This window comes from Mustela putorius, unplaced genomic scaffold, assembly GCF_011764305.1.
Source record: "Mustela putorius furo isolate JIRA1106 unplaced genomic scaffold, ASM1176430v1.1 tig00000129_pilon_pilon_pilon, whole genome shotgun sequence".
Classification (NCBI taxonomy): Eukaryota; Metazoa; Chordata; class Mammalia; order Carnivora; family Mustelidae; genus Mustela; species Mustela putorius.
The window spans coordinates 20,452,328-20,472,426 of NW_025421290.1; the positions used below are offsets into that span (position 1 = coordinate 20,452,328).

General features: G+C 48.1%; 1 protein-coding gene across 3 annotated transcripts in view; it reads left to right on the forward strand.

The window, feature by feature from the left end:
* The first annotated feature begins 530 nt into the window (after positions 1-530).
* Positions 531-20,099, forward strand: part of PLEKHH1 (pleckstrin homology, MyTH4 and FERM domain containing H1) — a 49,588-nt gene continuing 30,019 nt past the window's right edge. The window contains exons 1-2 of one of the 3 annotated variants that reach the window (XM_045070859.1): positions 531-864; positions 7,953-8,111. In XM_045070859.1, coding sequence (XP_044926794.1) covers positions 7,986-8,111 — 126 coding nt within the window. In that variant the 5' untranslated portion in view covers positions 531-864; positions 7,953-7,985. Of the gene's footprint in view, positions 865-896; positions 1,210-7,952; positions 8,112-20,099 lie in introns of those variants that run through there. The other 2 variants (XM_045070854.1, XM_004738985.3) reach the window with 2 other exon arrangements.

The window sequence follows — 20,099 nt, forward strand, 5'->3', positions numbered from 1 at the left end:
ATAGGATTGTACTGGTGAGCTGAGGGACTGCAAGTCGTTGAAGAACAAGGGTAAGACCTCTCTGCAGCTGCCCAAGCTGTCCCGCTGGCCTTCTGGCTCCTGGGCCGCTTCTTTAACATAAATAATGCACATACATACATACATAAGCAAGCAAGTTACCCTGTCGCTTGTGGCGACTTTTTTCTCCCCCCCAAATTACAAACTAGTGCATTGGTCTGGCAGTGGGACAGACTGTTGGAAATAGGGACTTCTCCAAATATCCGGCCGTTACCGTTCTCAGAAGTTGCCAGCAAATGCTGGAACCTCCTTGGGGGTGCGGGGGGAAGGTCTGGTCTTGCGCCCCATTCTACCAGGGTCCCACGCCGCCCGGGGGTTAAGCAGGTCTCGCGGCACCCGGCCGCCCTTCGCGGCAGCCGGTGCGGTGCCTCGCGGAGAGCCCGGGGCCGGAGCCGGGAGACCCCCGCCGCCTTCAGGGACGAGCCCAGCGGTGCGGAGAGGTGGGAGGCTGGAGCCTGCTGAGGTCATTTCCTGTGCCTCTCCCCGAGCCGCCCGAGGAGCCGCGCCGCCGCTCGGCCTTTAAGGAGCCGGCGGGGAGGAGGGAGCGCGGCGCGGCGCGGCGTTGAATGGGGTGCCGCGAGGCCCGTCTCGGCTTTGTGCGGCCAGCCCGCCGGCACCCCGCCCGGCCCCTGCCCCGCCTCGCCTCTCCCCGCCCCGCCCCGCCCCCCGCGACCCCTGCAGCCGCGGAGCGGAGACCCGGCGGCTGCCGCGGAGTCGGGCTAGAAGAACGCAAGGTCAGCGGCGGCCGCGCGCGGAGGGCGCCGGGGGGCCGGGTGGGCGGCGAGAGCGCAGGCGAGCCGGCCGGAGGTGAGCGGCCGCGCGCGCCCCGCGGGCAGGGACGGGCTCGGGGGCTGTGAGGCGGTCGGGAGGGCTTTAGTGGGGCGGAGAGGACGCGGTCTCTCCGGCCGCGGGGCGAATCCGGAGCAGGTGCCTCCCCACCTGGCGCCGGGGGCGCTGGCTTCCGCGGTTGGGCACCGGGGACCGGCGGCGCGCGGCGAGGAGTCGCCTTCCCTCGGAGGAGCGGGAGTTTGGGACCGGCTGGAGCCAGTTGCCCCCGGGAAGGGCCCTCGGGCGCACTTGCAGGCTTTCCTCCGCCTTGCCCGGACTCTGGCTGGCTGTCCCCGCTCCCGCTCGCCTCCCCGCCTGGCTCAGGTAATTTCTGTGATTTCTCCGCGGTTCTTTTACGGATTCTGCTGGGTCAGGCTCAGCTCCTAGAGGCAGGTCAGCCAAGCAGAAAAGAAAACAAGTTGGGCACTGAGTGACAGGCAGGGGCTTTGTGTCCTAGGAGCCTTAGAGAGGACTCTGTCACCAGGGAGCCTTAATGGGGGTGGCAGAGGCCGTGAAGACCCGCACTTGGGAGTAGAATCCGCTCCCTGTTGGGTTTCTCCCTGCCAGGGCGTCTCTATAACCTTCTATTGTGAGTCCATCTAGTAAAACCCTTTTGGACAGAGCCTTCGTTCCAGGTCAAACTTATACTTGGAAGATCGCTTTAATAACAGTTTCGTTGGAAAAGTGGGTTCCTTCCTCGGGCTTTTTGGACTGTCTTCTCTGCCAGACTCTGTGTGTGGTAATGTCACTGACACTTTATAGAACTTCGGTTCTAGTGTTTCTGCACGTTATTATCTCCATTTTACAATGGAGGAAACAGACTTGGGAAAAAATTGTGATTTACCCAAGGTCATATAGATAAAAAGTGGAAGAGGCAAAACTCAAACCCAAGCCTCCTAAATTCCAGTGTGGGGTCCACAGTCAGCTTCCGTCCCATAGGCTCCTGAGGGGACCTGCTTAGAGCTGGGTGATAGCGGTGGCCGCCAGTGTGGTCTCAAACTGACAGCTGAGTTGAGAAAACGTGGTGCCCCCTCCCCTCTTCAGAAGTCAGCAGCTAGGGGGAAGAAACATGTACCCCCTACTTGGCTCCCCAGGGTGCACTCCTCATTCCTATTCCCTTCTCTCTGGGAGGCTGTGTATCCATGTGGGGAACTCTGGGCTCCTTATGGTTTCAAGAGTGCTTTATACCTGCTGGTTTAAGGTGTGAGGATTCCCTCATTCCTTATCGGGGAGAGGTCCTAGCAGGCTGGCGGTTGAGTCACCATCCTGCATTCTGTGATAACCCCGCTGAGCTCTCTCTCCCTTCTGGCAAATTCAAAACTGACCTCCTCCATGGGGGAATAGGCACTGATTGCTTGCTAGAGTATGAATTCCAGTAGTCTTGGGGAAAGCGATTTGGACTATTTGGTCAGTTAAAAATGTGTATCGCTTAACCCTCCAATTCCATTTCTGGGACTTTATCCTTCAAATACACTCTGAGGCATGTGAAATGACATATGTTTGTTGCAGCATTGTTTGTTTTAGCAGAAGGTTTCAAACAACCCAAATGTCTGTCAGTAAGGGACTCTTAAATAAAATCATGTAATACCTACACCACAGAATACGACACAGCTGTTAAAAAGCATGGCGGGGAGGGGCGCCTGGGTGGCTCAGTAGGTTAAGCCTCTGATTATGGCTCAGGTCATGATCTCAGGGTCCTGGGATAGAGGCCCACATTGGACTCTGCTCAGCAGGGTGGGCCTGCTTCCCCACCCCCACCCCGTCTGCCTCTCTGCCTGCTTGTGATCTTTCTCTCTCTCTCTCTGTGTCAAATAAATAAATAAATAAAATTTTTTTAAAAAGCATGGAGGGGAGACGGGTCAGGTGTGTATGCAGATACAGGAATTCGGTTATAGGTGAAGTACAGTGTGTATGTGTAAACACCATTTGTGTTTGTGTATGTGCTTGCAACATATGTATGAATGCTTGTGTCTGCACTGGATATCTCTGAAAGACATAAAACCCCGTAAACAGTTGCCTCTGGGGAAAACTGTGGTTGAGGTACAGGGGTGGGAGGAAGCATTTGTAATTTATACTCTTTTGTTCAGTATTCAAAAATAAAGAGATAATGGGGTGCCTGGGTGGCTCAGTCCTTAAGCATCTGCCTTTGGCTCAGGTCATGATACCAGGGTCCTGGGATCAAGCCCGGCATCAGGCTCCTGCTCAGTGGGAAGCCTGCTTCTCCCTCTCCCCCTACTTGTGTTCCCTCTCTCTCTGTCTCTCTCTCTGTGTCAAATAAATAAATTAAATCTTAAAAAAAAAAAAAAAAAGAAAAGAAAAAGAAAAGAATTTTTAAAGATCCCTTGATCTTTCTGAGGCAGATCTGGTAGTGAACACATCTGTGGGCCACATCTTCCTAGTATGTCCACACTGGTGGTTTGCCTTTTCATTGTGAATGAAGCTATCATTGAGTGCCCAGCTTCTGTAATATCTCCCGTAATTCTCAATAAATAAATAAACAAACCTAGTATTTATTTAAAAATTTAAAAAATTTAAAATTGCCATTTAAAAAAAAGATTTATTTATTTGTTTATTCATTTGAGAGAGAGGGAGCCTCTCTCTCAAATGCATGTGGGGGGAGGGGCAGAGGGCGAGAATCTCAGATGAGATCAGAGCCCAGATGGTTGTGGGGCTCAGTCTCACAACCCATGAGATCATGACCAGAGTGGAATCCAAGAGTCAGACGCTTAACCGACTAAATTACCCAAATGCCCCTGAACTTGCCATTCTTGAAGGTCAAAAGAATGGTTAAATGTTGATAACTTCATGTGATTGAACCTAATATTATTGCCCTCCTTTTCAAATATCATTGCTCTCAATTTCAAAATGGCGCTGAGGCTCAGAGAGGTTAAGCAGATGGTTTAAGGTCACAAGATTAAGGGCCAGAGCCAGTACTCAAACCCAGGCTTGCTTGGCACTGGAAGGGGGAATCTTAACTACTACACTCTGCTGTTCCTCTGTACTGGTTTTGTTCTTAAAGGATGCTATTCCTGTTTGTCCTAGTCCCCTCCGGTATTTAGATCCCCGAAGGCTGGAACTTGCTCACCTTTTCCTATCTCTTCCAGCATTGTGAAATGTGCCACTCAGCCCCCAAGAGTAAAATGCATATTGTTGGCTTGATCATATGACAAGGTGTGGGCAGATGTGCCCTGTGTCCACTCACCCACCCCCAGCTCCATCCTCAGAAAGGGGCCACAAAGCTCTTCCCTTCCCACAGTTGGACAGGTGGTCAGCCTAGTGTAGCACTATTAGAAGATGGTGGTGCCCATCACTAGTGAGTGGAAATCACAAAAGGTGCTCACACTCAGGTAGTGAACCGTAGTGAGGGGACACGGGAGAGCCCGGTGGAAACTGTACCCAGAACAGAGTCCATGTTCCCTAGGGAAGCCTCCTGCAGTGACCTCTGACCTCTTCCATGTAAGGTCTTGTATTGGCTTGTTCTCTTTGTAGGAAAGTTCCAGGATATACACTGTTGTTGACCTGAGCCTTGCAAACCATGAGATCTTTATTCATCTTTATGTTCCTGACTTTGCATGTAGGAATCACTTCACAAAAAGTTGGTTGAATTATATTTAATCTCAGCATCTTGTCAATTTCTGGTCAAATCCCTACGCTTGCCAAAGTCATCCCAGGTCAAGTCTGTGTTTTCTCTGATACTGGCCCAGAGTCTGAGGTCACCTAACGACTCCCTGTGGCCTCTTCATCACCCTTCCGGCACACAGCTCCTGCCTCTGAGGCATTCTCCACCACCCTCCCTGGCTACGTCATTCCAGGATGCCAGAGGACTTAGGGAGTTCCAAAGCAGGGCCTCAGGCTGTGCGGTCATTTGTCACCTGCTAAACAGTTTAGCGCTCTGGGCACTAGAAGAAATCAAGAGAAGTGGGTTTCACAAGAGTGACTAGGAGCTGATCCTTGTAGCTTGGGGGGGAGGCCCATGGGGACTCACTGTACTGTTCTCCCTAGTTCTTGTATATATATGAAGCTTTCCAGAATAAAAAATGAACAGTTGTATTGGGTTTTGTCCCTTCTCTCATTTCTGTCCCATCTGTTTTGCCATTGTGTTGTGTTAGGCTAGCCCTGAGACTCCACCACCGCCACTGAAGCATGTACATGGAAAGAGGATGTTCTGTGTGTTGGGAGATCGGGATTCTTGGCCCCACTCTGATTCTCCTTAGCTCCGTGTCTCAAGTCACAGATGTGATAGGATTTCTCATCTGTTCTTTGTGAATAATATTTCTTGTCCTACATCACAGGGATACTGAGAGGATACGGAGAGAAATCACGCCTTCATGGTGCTTTGAAAAGTTAGCCATTCTGTAAATTATTTTCTGCTCATCTTTGCACATCTTTATTGGAGGTACAAGTGCAAGGTGACTTAGCAGGTGAAGTTCAACGTAGTGGTATTTTGCCTTAACCTTTAATGTTTTATAGCTGCTGCGGCAACCACCTACTTCTGTTGGAAGAGCCTCTGGGGCACGTGCTTGGCAGCAGGCCCCTTGCTCCAGTTCCCTCTTGAAAGCCCATAGCTCTTCTCACATGCTGAGGCACGCCTAGCACAGGTCCAGCCCCCTTACCACATTCCCAGGGCGAGGGAGAGGCTTCAGCAGAGCACTTGATCTGTTCAGAAGTGTGATGTCATAAGCTGCTTGATTGGGACAGGACTCCCTGCAGGCTGGGTATAATTTCAACTCTCAGGGCTAGGCAGAGGACAGTGATGTCTTTTATTTCCAGAGCTCCTGGAGATTTTGTCCACTGTCCCCATGGAATCAGAGCTGCAGCTTTGACAGCCAGTTAAGAGGGAATTAAAATTCACCAAACCTTTCAGTGGCACGCAAGGATAAGTTTCCCCTACCCCTTGGATTTACCTGGGTGTTGTTACCGCTGATGATTCTTAGCCCTGAGCTAGGCTGCAAGACTTCCAGGTCCTACTTTCAGATCTGCCACACTTTTTTTTTTTTTTTTTTTTTTAATATGAGGAAAAGCAAAATCCCTTTGAAGGACAAAGCAAATCAAACACCATGAGGCCTCCCGGCCTTCTCAGGAGGCCCCACAAGGTTCTGTTTTGTCTTTTCAGCTGCGATCTTAGCTCAGAGAAGGTCATGTTTTGTTTTTGTCTTTTGTCTTCCTGCCCGTTCCAGTCGGTCCCAGTCTTTTGAGGTGGGAATTGCTGGGAGATCACAATGTCGGGATTGTTCAGCAGGACAGTCCCTGGGGAGCAGGACTGAGGTCACATGTCTAGCATTCTGAGCTGCCCAGAACCCGAAGACTTAGACACTAGACCCGTCAATGTATACTTGTGGGGCTTCTCTACAGGTCCACTGGCCCTGTATTTTAAATGAAAAGTCAGGACACATGATACATGTCTACGCTTATGGAGGTTATGGTGTCAGAATGTGTGAGACCAGGATGCCCTGGAAAACCTTGAATATAGGTTCACCTTATTGCCAAGGATGCTGAAAGATCCCATAAAATATTTTTCTCATTCTTCACAATCCAGTTTACTCTTTGTAAAATCAGAATTCTTTCCAGTTTTTAGATGGGTAAAAAGCACAGTTGCTCAGAGTAGGGACTTTGGAACAAGAATCCCAGCCCCGGGGCGCCTGTATGGCTCAGTGGGTTAAAGCCTCTGCCTTCGGCTCAGGTCATGATCCCAGGGACCTGGGATCAAGCCCCACATCGGGCTCTCTGCTCTGCGGGGAGCCTGCTTCCTCCTCTCTCTCCCTGCCTGCCTCTCTGCCTACTTGTGATCTCTGTCTGTCAAATAAATAAATAAAATCTTAAAAAAAAAAAAAAGAATCCCAGCCCCACTACTGACTAGCTCTAGAACTCTCTGTGTAGCTTCTTAATTCCTCAGTGACCTCCTGCATAAGTGTGGACAATGCCCATACCTTGTCTTATGTATTGTCATGAGGATTAAAGAAGCCACACATCATAAATAAATGATAGCTATTTGTACTATGGTAAAAAGATACTTACAAAAGTCAAATGTGATAGTTGGAAGAAGGAAGGATGGAGGGGGAAGGGAGGGAGGAAGGGAAGAAAGAAGATTAAAAAAAGAAGTCAAATGTGAGGCGGTTAACCTATGGAGGACAGGCTCACTGGTCACCAGGGTTGTGTTAGCAGCAGTGCAGGAGGCGACTGGGTTTTCCCAGGTCATGTGGCTCCTGAAGAAGGGAAAAGGAATTAAAAAAAAAAAAACAAAAACCAAAAAACTAAATTTTTATTACGGAAAATTCTAGGCATTCATTCAAGCAGAGAAACCAGTATAAAGAACTCCAGATGCCCATCACCTAACTTCAAAACTTACCAGCAATTTGATAAATCTTATTTCATGTATCTCCTCCCCAAACCACTGCTAGCCCCCTCCTATGAAGTGTTTTAAAGCTCATATCCCAGACGTTATATCATTTCACATTTAAGTCATTTATATGTATATGATCTCAAGGTCCTGGGATCCAGCCCCATATGGGGCTCCCTGTTCAGCAGGAAGCCTGCTTCCCCTTTCCTTCTGTCTTCAGCTCCCCTTGCTTGTGCACTCTCTTGCTCTCACTCTTTCTCTGTCAAATAAATAAAATCTTTTTAAAAATAAGTATTTGTTGCATGGATACATTTTTGTTAAATGGATAATTGAATGAAAAACAAATGAGGCCCTACTTTCTGCTGACCAGGGGGATGCCTGGGTGGCTCATCTGGTTAAGTGTCTGCCTTAAGTTAGACTCAGGTCATGATCCCAGGGTCCTGTTTCTTCCTCGCCTGCTGCTCCCCCTGTTTGTGCTCTGGTGTCTCTCTCTCTCTCTCTCTGACAAATAAATAAATAAAATCTTTAAATAAAAATGAGATGAGGTTTGCCTTACAGTTTCTCAGACTTTGTGATTCCCTGAGTTTGCTTAGCTAGCTTACTATGGAATGGGACACACAGCCAAGAAAAGTGGCTGTGGCAATGACTCAGTCACCTCCCCAGCTCTGTTTTCTCCGCCTTCCTCCTCACACACTTCCTTATCTTCTCCTCTTGCTGTACTGGTTCCCAGGCATCCCTGAAATAGCCAGAAGTTGACTCCATCATGGCGGAACTCAAGGTGGAGACCCGTGCCAGCGTGGACTGGCAGAAGCGCTGCCTGGCCCTGGAAACCCAGCTCTTCCGGTTCCGCCTGCAGGCCAGCAAGATCAGGGAGCTGCTTGCTGACAAGGTGAGTCCTGGAGAGCTAACCAACCTCCCTGCAGAGGTCAATGTCAGACAGGGCCAGAGTTAGAGAAGGAGAGTTGGGGAAGGTGAACTTTCTGCTACTGCTTCTTTTTTTGAAGTATTAATTAATTTTTAATTGAAGTATATTTGACATGTAACATTATATAATTTAAGGTATACCACATATTAATCTGATACATTTGTATATTATAATAAGGTTGCCTTTGTAGTGGTAATTAGTATTTCTATCCTGTTATGTAATTGTTATTTCTTTTTAGTGGTTGGAATAATGAAGTTCCAGTTTCCTAGCAAATTTGATGATTATAATGCAACATTATTGCCTATATTCACCATACTGTGTATTATATCCCTAGGGCTTATTTACTACTCATTGCAGAAAGGTGAACTTTTAATGAGATACTTTGCACACCTGCAAAATGAAACCTGGGGTACTTTTTTTTTTAAAGTCCAAAATCAGAGCAGCTTACTAAGCTGTCGTCTTGTATTCTTTCCTGCTCCAGAGAAGTGATAGAAATCTTCTCGGCCCTCCATAACCTCTTGGGCCAACGGTGGCTATAGTGGAGGTTCTATTATTCCCTTAATATTTCTTCTTCAGTGTGGGAAAGGAAGAGGGAGGAGTTTTTTTTAATCTTCTTAGGGTAGAAGAGGGGAAAGCCACACCCTGCTGTCACCCTCTATTAAGCATAGGAGCTGTGGAAGGCAGCCTGGTTTCCTGGAGGTGAGGACACAGGTTTTGGAGCCAGTACCACCTGCAACTTACTGGCTGTGTGACCCTGGCAAGTCCCTTCACCTCTAAGGCAGGTACACAAATGTCTGCCTTGCAGTTATTTTGAGAATTGTGTCAGGTCACATATATAAAGGTTCTGGCATGGAATAGGTCTTTTTTTTTTTTTTTAATTTTTATGTATTTATTTGACAGAGAGAGATCACAAGTATGCAGGGAGGCAGGCAGAGAGAGAGGAGGAAACAGGCTTTCCGCGGAGCAGAGAGCCCGATGTGGGGCTCGATCCCAGGACCCTGAGATCATGACCCGAGCCGAAGGCAGCGGCTTCAACCCACTGAGCCACCCAGGCGCCCCATGGAATACGTCTTAAACGGGAATGATTATTATCTTTATAGGCTTGGGTGGTCTGGTCTGGGAAACTGACCATCATTTGTAATATTTCTCTGGGAAGATGCATTCTAAATAGCTGACTTTCAGAAACACTTTGGAGTATAACCTAGGAGAGTAGAGACCTGTACTAAAGGGAAAAAAATTATATATTATATATATAATTATACATTATATATAATATATCATAATATATATTAATTGTATATTAATTGAATCAGCTCTCTTCTAGTTTTGTTTGCATCATCCATCTGTGTAGCCAACCTTTTCTTTCATATGGCAAAAGTAAAACTCAGTCCACCCCTCTCCAAGGAATTTCCAATTCTGATGAGTAAAGCCTGAGGAAATGGCCAGTTTTACTGATAGCTCCACAAGCTGGCATTTGGGAAGACAACTTATTGACATTACCCCTGCATTTCCACTGCCGAGGATAGTAGCACTGGTTCAGCCTAAATAAGAACTTGTGAACTTTGGGTCTGTTGGCACTGCTGTCTCCAAGTTCAGGCTTTGCAAAACAGAGACTGGCTGTGTTCCTGTGGCCATGGTTCAGGTACTAAGAGAAAGGGTAGAATTAGGCCACTTTGGGAGAAAGGAAGCCAGCCTTAAATAGTGGTTCTCAAAGGGTGGTCCTGGGGCCACCCATGCCAGAAACATGGAGTGCTTATTAAGCTTGTACATTCCTGGATGCCCCCTCGCCCAGTCCTCCTGGTCCCAATCTCCTTGGGGTGCCACTCATAATGTGCATGTTTAACAAGCTCCCAGAAATTAGTTTCATAAAGTTTGAGAACCTTGCCTTAGGATAGGTTACTGGGGAAGGTGTGGGAGGGGAGGAGAGGGTGAGTAAGGGTCTCCCAGCTGGTTTAAAACACATCTCAGAGGAAAAAAACTTCTGTTCCTAGTGATAGGGACCACAAAATAACCTTAAAAAAAAAGACCACTATGAAAAACAAAGAGGGAAAACCCAAGTGGTACTCAGCTTGGGCAGCTCAGTAGGATGGGCTGTGTGACTGGCCTCCCTGTAGTGATGAGAGGTTTGGGGGTTAATCTGTGGAGATAGAGATGAGGTCTGGCCCTTTGGAAGCTGGAGCTTAAACTGAAACTTTTATCGTAAAGTGAGGACTATCAAAGTTTTTTGCTCTAAGTTAAAAGGTAGACCAGGAAAAGAAAATCATCTGCCAACACAGGGAGATGACTGAACAGCTTCTTAGCCAAGGCTTGGGGCAGAAAAAAACAAAAGAAAGCCAAAGAAAAGTATTCCTGGAAAGTGTGATGATGGTACTGGCTTAGCATTAGAATTTATACTCTTTGTGTGGATTAAGAACCCTGAGTTCTGGGCCAGTGATACCCATTGGAGACCTCGTAGGGGGTATGGGATAACATGAAGATCCTGTGTGATTTGGGTTGAGGTCTTGTTTCTCTCTGGAGAAACAAGACCTCAACCCAAATCACACAGGATCTTCATGTTATCCCATAGTAAACCCATAGTAAAGATGCATATTTGATCCGAAATGACTAAATGCTTGAGAAAATAATCTGTCCTGAGTTAGAGTCTGCAGACACAACTAGATCCCACAAGAATTTGGAATAAGGAACTGTTGGCAAGACACCATAAAATAAATGAGTTCAAAATTATTGAAGAGGTAATGAAATGATTGAGCATGTGAGACAAGAACAAGACACTATCCAAAAAGATCAGGTAGACTGGAAGAAGAACCAAATAGAACTGCTGGAAACAAAAGATGTCTTCACTGCAATTAAATGTTCAACGGTTGAATTAAACATCCAATGAGGCACCATGGAGATGCGCTTATAGAGTGGGAAGATGGGCCAATGCAAGAAACCATCCGGAATGCAGCACAGAGAGAGAAAGGCCCAGAGGCTGAGACCTGGATGCTTGGATGACAAGATCCTATAAGGTACCTGAAGTGGAGGACAGGATGAAGGAGAGACATTACTTGGAGAGATAATGGTGTAAAAATTCCCCAACTTGATGAAGGTTGTGCAGCCTCGGACTTGTGCAGCAGAACGAAACTGGGCAGTATGCATTTCTTAAAAATCTGCTGACCGTATTAGCTAGATTGTAGGGTGGCTGCCATAAGAACGAACCCAAAAACATGACGGCTTAAAACCAGCAGCTGTTTATCTCCTTCTCGTGTAACCTTGCCGACATGAGCAGTATAGTCCTGGGGTGATGTCTGCTGCATGGTTGAAGAGGGTTCCCATGATGGCCACATTCCAGCCTCTTCCCTTTACATGTATGACCTGGAGCTTCCATTCATTGCTTCTGCTCGTATCCCATTGGCCAAAATTTATTCTCATGGTCGTTCCCAGGTGCAGGGAAGATTGGAAAGTGCAGTCATTATTCTGGATAATGATGTGCTCTGTTCAAAGTTGGAGGCTTTATTTTGTGTGAGAAAGAAGAGGAAAACAGATCCTGGGGATCAAGGAGGAGTCACTAGCCTGGAATTTAAGTCTAGAATGATGATGATAAGTAGAAATAGAGTCTATAACTTTCAAATCAGTAGAGTAGGGAAATAGAATAAAGTCTACTAAATCTAGACCAGGAAGGAAAAACAAGAGTATTAAAAAAAAAAAAAGGGAGTAAATAGAAGGCAGAAAATGCGACAGGAGAAATAAATCCAAATGTATCAGTCATAGGAGACTTATATAAGAATGTCTTGTCACATACAAGAATGTAGTGTTGCTGTATGAAAAATTGGAAATATTGTAAACGTCTATCAACAGGGAAGTGGATAAACATACTGAGGGTATTTGTAGGACGGAATGCTACATTGCAGGTAGAAATGAATTGGGTGAGCTACGTGCTTAAATCTCAAGCACCAGCACTGACCAAAAAAGATCCGGAGGACATGTAGAGAACAATTTGGCTTATATGAAGTTTTAAAACCTACAGGACAATCTATCTATTGATTAGGGGTCTATGCAAATGAGATAAAATATAAACACAACCAAACCTGGGGTTGATGCTAGAAGTGAAATCCAAGAGTAGACTGGGGCCTTCACCTACCTCTCTGTAGTGGCCCATTTCTTAAGTCAGAAGCAGAGACAACAGAAAGTAAGATCTGATAAAGCTGAATGGTGGATACGTGTTTTAAAATATTATTCTCCATGTGTTTCCTGAAATATTTCATAATAAAAAAATGTCTTACAGTGCCTTCCTCCCTTGTTCCCCAGGGTCCTTAAACACATCAGTAAACACACTTTCTCCCTCCACAACCTCTTGGGCGTAAGTAGGTTGAACTTTTATAAGAGTGGCCCCATCTCCTCTTCCAGGCTGCCTTTGATTGTCATGTAGCTGGAATGCCCTCCCACGAAAAGGTTGGGGGCTCAGACTGTGACTTGGGTAAAGAAAGGGGAAGCATGTAGACACAGGGCAGAAGAGGCTGAGGTGCCAGGGAAGAGGATAGAGAAAGACATCTTGACTAGGGATCGTAGGCTGGGAGAATTGAGGAAGAGTACCAGGACAGTAGCCCAACACCAGACCTCTTGGCAGGAAACCTTAAAAGCCATAAACACCACGTTGCTCAATGTCAGGGCTGGGCCTGTCACCTGCAATCATCCCCAAACCCACAGGACAGGTTCAACAGTTCACTTAAAGATTTTCCCCCATGCGTCAAGGTAAGTTTCAGATCACGAGAGGAGATGACTCAGGTTTCTCATGAGAGCTGGTACTGGGGCCATGCCCAGGTCGGGTCTCTGTCGCTGCTCCTAGAACTTACTAGTTAATGATCACCAGTACCCACCTATACCGGATAAGCCAGGTCAGCTCTCTGGGTCCCTCTGGCCAGCCCTCTCACTGGGCCACAGCCCGTGGGGATTGCACCACCTGGCTGGCTGATAGCCGCTCCCTCTCCCTCGTGGCTGGCTGCGGTGCAGGGCAGGCCAAGCCTGGGTGCTTCCCCGGGGAGTGGCCCTTCCTGGGATCAGATCCTGCCCATGGGCTATGAAGGCTTGGAAATGTGCCCTTCCTCCTTCCCCACCCTACAGCCTCCCTCTTGCAGAATTGCTGTTTGGGATGCGGAATGATCTGTGCTAAAAAGCAAATTTTTCTGAAAGAAAAGACATCGAGGTTACCGCATAATCCCTCATCTAAGGGCGAGGAAGGGCAGGGTAGGGGAAACAGTGTTAGACTTTTCTCTGCTGGTGCACCACACCAGGCCTGGTGTGCCGTTGCCATGGACACCCAGGCTGCCAGGACCACGCACTGTGGAGCCAGATGAACTGAGGGTGCACTTTTCTGTCCAGAACAGGAGTCGGGGGGTGGCTGATGCCGGAGAGTTCACATCTAGCTCTGCTCCCTGGGATCCTCCCCCACCGTTGTCCCATCCGTCCGTCCGTCCGTCCGTCCGTCGTCCATCCGTCCCGTCCTCCCTGTCCCCCGCCCTGCTCTCTTCCTTGCTCTGCTGAAGAAGTCACAAAGGCTGCAGATCAATTTAAAACTTGATACTGTTCTAGAAGGATCTATAGATGGTATGAAAGTCCCTGGGATTTTTTTTTCTCGTTCTTGCTAAACTTGTGCTTCAGTCATCCCATCAGAAAAGTGGGAGTGTAGTAACTGCGCAGAGGAGCCGTCCACAGTAGGAATGACCATGATGAACACACGGCCTCAGTATTAGAACTAACGCATGTTTTAAGCTTTTTTGTTTTGTTTTGTTTTTTGTTTTAAGCTTTTTATGTATTTATCTCTCTCTGCTCCCAAAAGGGATTTGAGTGGATTTACTGAAAAGAAGTGATGTAATGAAACATCCCTCATGTTTAATTTTTATTATTATTTTTTTAAGACTTTACTTATTTGACAGAGAGAGACACTGCAAGAGAGGGAACAGTTAGGGGGAGTGGGAGAGAGAGAAGCAGGCTCCCCGCAGAGCAGGAAGCCCAGTGCGGAGCTCAATCCCGGGACCCTGGGACCATGACCCAAGCCGAAGGCTGACGCTTAATGACTGAGCCACCCAGGCGCCCCAACATCCCTCATATTTTAGCTTGAATATTTTTCACTGAAGCGGCTTTTTCCCAAGGCGCCTTCCAGTAGGATTGTGTGCACTCCCTCTTTTCTGGAAATTCTTACTAGTTCCACCAACCAAGGTTTTGAAATGCAGCAACCCAGTTTACATTTATATACCAAAAATGTGTAGGTTGACTTTTTTTTTTGTTTCTGTAAACACATAAGTGGTTCAGTCCCCTTAAACAAAAGAACAATGACTGTTGCTCCGCCCCCCTCAGGCCAGGGACTGTGCGGAGGCAGCGATTCTCTGGAGCCCTCAGCTTCTCAATGTATGGCTGGAACACAGAGGCCAGAAAAACACTTCCTTGCGTACCTCAGAATTTACGAAAAGGCCAGGAACTGTGAAAGGAGAGTACTAGGGCTCTCAGGACTAGTTGGAAATATGTTGAAGTCTGCATAAAGTCATCACAGAATTGGCCTTAGCTGACAGATCCAGTTTGCTTTGGGAGCAGATGCCTTCTAGAAGTTCATTCACTGTGGATGAGCTTGTGTGTACCTGTGCGTGTGTGCACACACGTTGAGAGGGAGAGAGAGAGAGAAAGAGGCTTTCCATTCTCCTAACTACCTATTTTTGATAGGGTCCACTGCAGTATTTTTCTGGAACCTCAGTACTGATAGCGTTCTGTACCCCCTATGAAGCCATTCGAGAAGCTCTGCCAATACGGGCCTGGCCCCACGATGTAGCCCAGAAGCTTTGCTATGCTTTGCATCCTGTGGCCAGTCTAGTGTTTTCCAGAGTGTGGTCTGTGGGCCTCCTACATTGGGATCACCCAAGATTTTCTTCCTAAGCGCATTCCCAGGTCTGTGCCTCACGCTTGCTCAATAAAACCGTCTGTGGGCAAGGCCCCAGAATCTGTCTCGAGGACGCTCCGTGTGGGTCCTTACATCCCTGACAGTGAGAGCTCCGGGCACGAACTCCCTCCATGGCCTCTCAGCATCTTGAGCCCCAGGTGCCCCGGAAGAGCAGTGGACCCACAGAGAAGACTCAGAGCCCCTTCACTCCTTCCTTTTCTATAGTCAGACACCAGGGCAGCCCCACGGTGCTGTATTTTAAATATTTAGGACTAAACATAGGATTTGAATTAAACAAAAGATCTAGTAAAAAAACAAAAAATGTTGAATGGCATGGGCTTTGATAACAGAGTTAAAACCATTTTTTTTTAAAGATTTTATTTATTTATTTGACAGAGATCACAAGTAGGCAGAGAGGCAGGCAGAGAGAGAGGAGGGGGAAGCAGGCTCCCCGCTGAGCAGAGAGCCTGATGCAGGGCTTGATCCCAGAATCCTGAGATCAAGACCTGAGCCAGAGGCAGAGGCTTTAACCCACTGAGCCACCTAGGCGCCCCGAGTTAGAACCATTTAATAGCCCAGACTGGGGGCTGCTGCTCACACACGGGCAGGTCACTTACACAAGTGAGACGGGTGGTCCTGGGAAGAATCAGGGGAACGGGCTGGAGCTAGAGGAGGGAGCCAGTTATCGCTGTAAGAAAGTGGAACCCTAGCATGGCCAGATCTTCTGAGTTTTCAAGGGAAGCTGGAAGCCAGGGATTATATGTGGAATCTCTGTTTTTATGTGACATGCGAGATCTAGATGTGAGAGGCCCCGCGGCTAACGGTGCCGTAGACTCTGGAGCCAGTCGTCCCGAGTTTGAACCCTGGCTCTGCCTCTCTCCCACGTGGCCTGTTAGTGAGGTTCCCCAGCCTGCCGGCATCGGTTTCTGATCTGTACAGCGGGCTAATAGTAGTACGTGCTTCTTCCCAGTGGGATGAACATTCAGTGAGTCGACACATGTGGAGTGTTTAAGCCGGTGCCAGACACATAGCCAGTGGCCCTGTGGAGTTCTCTATGTGTCAGCTACATGCCCCTAACACATGAGGTCTTGCAAGATGCCCCAGAGGCTAGAGTTGGCAGCCTCAGGCTTGAAGCCACTCTTGCTGTAGGTGGATGATTCGTGGTAGGTGGATGATTTGTGGATTCAGGCTTGAAGCCGCTCTTGCTGTAGGTGGATGATTCGTGGAATAACTGTATAATTTATCATCTAACCCAGGACGCTCTGGAAAGAGAAAAGAAGGCCCTGTTAGTAATTATCGTGGGACAACAGGGGAACCCTGGACCGTGCCAGACAAATGGATCTCCCTGGTCCTCCGTGTCATCTCTGTCTCTGAAAAACCAGCAAGTAACTGACTGTCAACTTCACCATAAGGGCCACAGTGTGCTCCTGAGCTCTATTCGAGGCACCTCGTGGTCCTCTTCCCGGCAACCCTAGGTGGTGGAGACTCGTTACCCTTTTTTACCTGGTGAGGAAACTGAGGCACGGAGCAGTTCAGGAACTTATGTAAGGCCACACTGTGGCAGAGCCAGTCAGGTTCAAGCCTGAGTGCTTCCCTGTGCCCGTCTCTCCAGTGGGGGCATCGCGGCAGTAAGAATGCTGAGCCCCCATTTCACAGAACGGCTGAGCCCCAGCAGGTGCAGAGCTCGGCTCAGACCACCATTCAGCTCACGGGCGCCCGAGAGTGCCCACTGCTGCCACTGCCCGGGCACTGCCGTGTCACGGCATCGTGAGTGTACAAGTGTACGAGCTGCGGACACAGGGATTGAGCACCAGGTTGGCGCCCAGTGCGTGTTGTCAGGTCACCATGGCCAGTGCTGGGGCCACTCATTTAAGAGCCTTGTGTGCCGGTCACAGCTGGTAAGAGCGGAGCCGCCTCAGAGTCACCTGCCTGAACCCGACACCTCCTGGGCCAGCCCATCACCCCAGGCCCACAGACAGCTGAGGACAGCTGAGGACAGGGCTCTAGGGAACCCACTGAGGGGGAGAAACAGAACCCAGAGCAGGGGTGGCCCCGGATGCGGTGTAAGGAGCGGTCTGCCCTCGTGAGAACTGTTGATGCTGGTGTTAAAATGAAGTTCGAAAACTCTGGAGTTTTTCTCGAGAACCTGGAGTACTCCCGGGCCATGGAGGAAATGTACGTTCATCACGACAGAGGGAGAGATGGTGTTAAAAATACTCTTCAGGGGCGCCTGGGTGGCTCAGTGGATTAAGCCGCTGCCTTCGGCTCAGGTCATGATCTCAGGGTCCTGGGATCGAGTCCCGCATCGGGCTCTCTGCTCAGCAGGGAGCTTGCTTCCCTCTCTCTCTCTCTCTGGCTGCCTCTCTGTCTACTTGTGATTTCTCTCTGTCAAATAAATAAATCTTTAAAAAAAAAAAAAAATACTCTTCAAACAAGGATGGCAGGATGTCGGTAATCGTTGGACAGTAGTGAGGGATACGTGGATGGTCGTTACACTCTTCTCTTAAAAGCGTTCCAGATGTTCAGAATGTTTTCAGTGTTCAGAAATTAGTTTTCGGGGAAAAAAAATACTCCAGCGTAAAGGCAAATACAAAATGCTTTGAGTTTTGAGTGTCCCTGCCAGGAAGATAAGAACAGCTGTAGAATCGGTAGGAATATGGGGACCCTGCGGCCGTCTGCCCAGGCTGGGAGAAGACCCCAGGCTCTGCGGAAGGTGCCTTCCATTGCATTTGTTTCACTGATAGCATACTTTGTTATTTTTTTAATCAACATATGACATACTATTTGTTCCAGAGGTATAGGTCTGTGATTCATCAGTCTTACATAATACCTTGTGTTATATAATTATAACACATACCCTCCTCAGTGTCCATCACTCAGTTACCCCGTCTCTCTACCCCCGCTCCCCTCCAGCAACCCTCAGTTTGTTTCCCATGATTAAGAGTCTCTTATGGTTTGTCTCCCTCTTTGATTTCATCTTGTTTTATTTTTTTCTTCTCTTCCCCTATGATCCTCTGCCTTGTTTCTTAAATCCCACATAGGAGTGAGATCCTATGATAATTATCTTTCTCTGATTGACCGACTTCTCATAGCATAATACCCTCTAGTTCCATCCACGATATTGCAAATGGCAAGACTTGGTTTTTTGATAGCTGTGTAATATTCCTGTGTGTGTGTGTATCCTTTATCCATTCATCTGCTGATGGACATCTGGGCTTGTTCCATAGTTTGGCTTTTGTGGACACTGCTGGTTCGTGTTCTTTAAAGGGATGTCTAATAGTAGATCATCTCAGTGGGAAAAAACATGCTCACTGTGTGGTCAATACCAGGGTGATTTCCAGCTCTCACCAGTGTCATTGACTGCTCTTGGTCCAAGTGGGAATGCCCAGCTGGGCAGTAGAACTCAGATACAATTCTCTTCTTCACTCTACCTTGGTTTCTCCATCCATAGAATGTAAAGAGAAGTTTTTCTATTAAAGGAGTTTGAAAATATCAGACAGTTGTCTGATATTCAAGAAGGGTTATGAATACGAGGGATCATTTCCTGTGGGAATCTTATGTCTTCTGAACTACAGAGATGTTGCGTCTGAATGGTCTAGCTGAAGGTTCATCTAGGGAAACGCGTCAGGAATCCAAAATCTTCCTATTCAGTATTTCATTGTGTTTGTATTTATTTTATTTTATTACTTAAGTAACCTTTATACCCAGCGTGGGGCTCAAACTCATGACTCGAAGATCAAGAGTGAGATGCTGTCCCAGCTGAGCCAGCCAGGTCCCCCTCACTGTATTCTTAAAAAATTCAATGCTTCTGCGGCACCTGGGCGATACAGTCGGTTAAGCGTCCAACTCTTGGTCTCGGCCAGGTCATGATCTCAGAGTCAGGAGATGGAGCCCCACATCAGGCTCTGTGCTGAGCATGGAGTCTGTTTGAGCTTTTTTCTCCCTCTCATTCTGCCCCTCCTGCTTGTACATGTACGCTTTCGCTCTCTCACTCTCTCTCAAATAAGTAAGTCTTATTTAAGAAATGTAAATGCTCCCAGCAGCTGTATTAGTGATGGTTCTGAGGTGGGGCCAAACTCCAACTCTGACTAGCTTAAGCAAATGGAATTCATTGGAGGATCCTAGGGCCACTCATGGAACGGGAGGAAGGAACTAACAATTGTGACTTGGTGAAGTTTGTGCACGATCTCCCATTCAGTCCCCTGGTTCTTGTCTCTGGTCTGTCAATCCCAGGTGTCAGATTCCTGGGGACAGAGAACCTGATTGGCCCAGTCAGGTCTGGAGCCTAAGGGGTACACATTACATAGTGCTAACCTGGTCACTGGGGGCCGTCGCTGTGTGTCAGCCTACATCCCCCTCTAGCTACACAGAATTCTTGTTGCTCTGGGAAGCCAGCCCTGTCCCCATAATACCAGCTGATGCTAAGCTCTTATCTGTGTAGCTGTTTGACGGTCAGGGAATTCTGTAGTGCAGGCTCCATGCTTGACTTGGGGAAGGCCATCTGGCTCTAACGGATGTCCGTGTCTGGCCGGCACCACCGCACCCTCTCAGGCTTGAGTTGAGAGGCTCGATCGTGATGATGAAACCTGGGGCTCGATCGTGCTGATGAAACGTGGGAGAGGAAGGAGAGAAGAGCTGCAGGCAGCCTTGGCCTGAGAACATGAATGCCCCTCAGCGGTGGTCCTGTCTACTGGGAGCCCAAGGGGCATTTTTGCCCCATGGGTTGTAAATCTCGAGTTTTCCCTGGGATCCTCAGATCCTGTCATAGGGAATGTGTGCCGAAAGCATCTGTATTTCCCCAGCCCCAAGAAGGAGGAAAAAGTGGGTGAGGAAAGGCTGGCCTTTGAAAAGAGCTGCCGCAGGTTCTCTGGCCTGCTCTCCTCCCAGAGATCCCTCCTTTCACTGCCCAGCACCGGGCTGGGGGGCTCCTTCTCCTGCGTGCTTGAATCAAGAAGGGAAGGCCGAATTGCAGTTGAGCAGATGAGAGATTGGGAAAGAAAGAAGGGTAAGTTTCAAACCAGGATCCAGGCCAAAAAGAGAAGGTT